A 1,079-nucleotide genomic window follows, 5' to 3' on the forward strand; every position below is an offset into this window, starting at 1 on the left:
TGCCTCCTCATCTCATCTCCCTTGCTGTGAGCAGACAAACCCTCTTCTGTCAATCTCCCCTTACCAGCACTGCTCCAAACCCTCTCTTCTTGGAGCTCTGGCCTGGCCTCTCTTTGCGAGACTTTGTGACTACATCCTCCAGTGTGGTCCCACAGCCGGACACAATATCCATCATCATCATCACCAAACTGTGTGCAGGGACAGCCAACACACGACTCCCCTGCTGACAAGTCCCAGAACTGGGTTTGTTTCTGCTGCAACACCACCACCTTGCCAGCTCATGGATCTGAGTCCCCTCAAGTCCATCCCTAGTGCCTCCTCCAGATCTCAGCATTAAACAGCGGCTGGACACCATCACTGGGACTGGAATTCATTTCAGATGAGACCATGTGGGAGAAGAGCATTTCCTACCCTATCGTGATCGTATTTTGCACACGCTGATTTAACCCAAAAAAATCTGATTTTGTCTTTTCAGGTCAACACAGGAAATTTTACCCAGATAATTTTGTGGAAGGGTGTTTAAAATGCAGCTGGAACAGAGTGTGGGCTGGAAGCCAGCTCAGAGCCAAAGCTGAGCACTGGAGACAGAGCGGAGAGCAGGGATGAGCACTAACCGGCCTTCGCTCAGCTGCGGTGAGATGTGTTAGGCGTGGCCTCAGTGCACAAGTGGGAACCAAGAGCTAAAGTCTGATCCCAGGCTTGATACAAAAATACAGCCTATGGTTTTAGCCAGTTATCAGCAATCAAGAATTTTGGGAAGAACACAACTATTTGCACATTATGGACATAACTTTGCTATATAAATACTAATTTTAATAGAACTTTTTTTTTTTTTATACTGGTTTTTTCCCTCCAAACTGACTACTTCCAAAACACTTTCGTGAAGCAGAGCTCTGCAAAGCCTTGGCAGCTACAAGCAAGACCATGGGCACGACGGTCAGCACAGAGCACGGGGAGAGACACCTACCATAGTTTTCAGATGAAGACACGTACGTCAGAATAAGGAGGGCGAAGTTTTCGAGCAGGTTGAGCAGCAGGTTGAAGTGGCACAAGCGCAGGTAGCGAGGGGGCGAGCAGTG

General features: G+C 48.5%; 1 protein-coding gene across 1 annotated transcript in view; it reads right to left on the bottom strand.

Annotated features, from left to right (window-relative positions):
• The window catches only part of PGAP2 (post-GPI attachment to proteins 2), a gene marked incomplete at its 3' end in the record, with an annotated part of 4,101 nt that overhangs the window by 1,032 nt on the left and 1,990 nt on the right, over positions 1 to 1,079 (bottom strand). Inside the window, exon 3 of the mRNA XM_009701362.1 lies at positions 968 to 1,076. Coding sequence (XP_009699664.1) covers positions 968 to 1,076 — 109 coding nt within the window. The remainder of the gene's footprint in view (positions 1 to 967; positions 1,077 to 1,079) is intronic.

Source organism: Cariama cristata, unplaced genomic scaffold (genome assembly GCF_000690535.1).
Source record: "Cariama cristata isolate BGI_N322 unplaced genomic scaffold, ASM69053v1 scaffold29935, whole genome shotgun sequence".
Classification (NCBI taxonomy): Eukaryota; Metazoa; Chordata; class Aves; order Cariamiformes; family Cariamidae; genus Cariama; species Cariama cristata.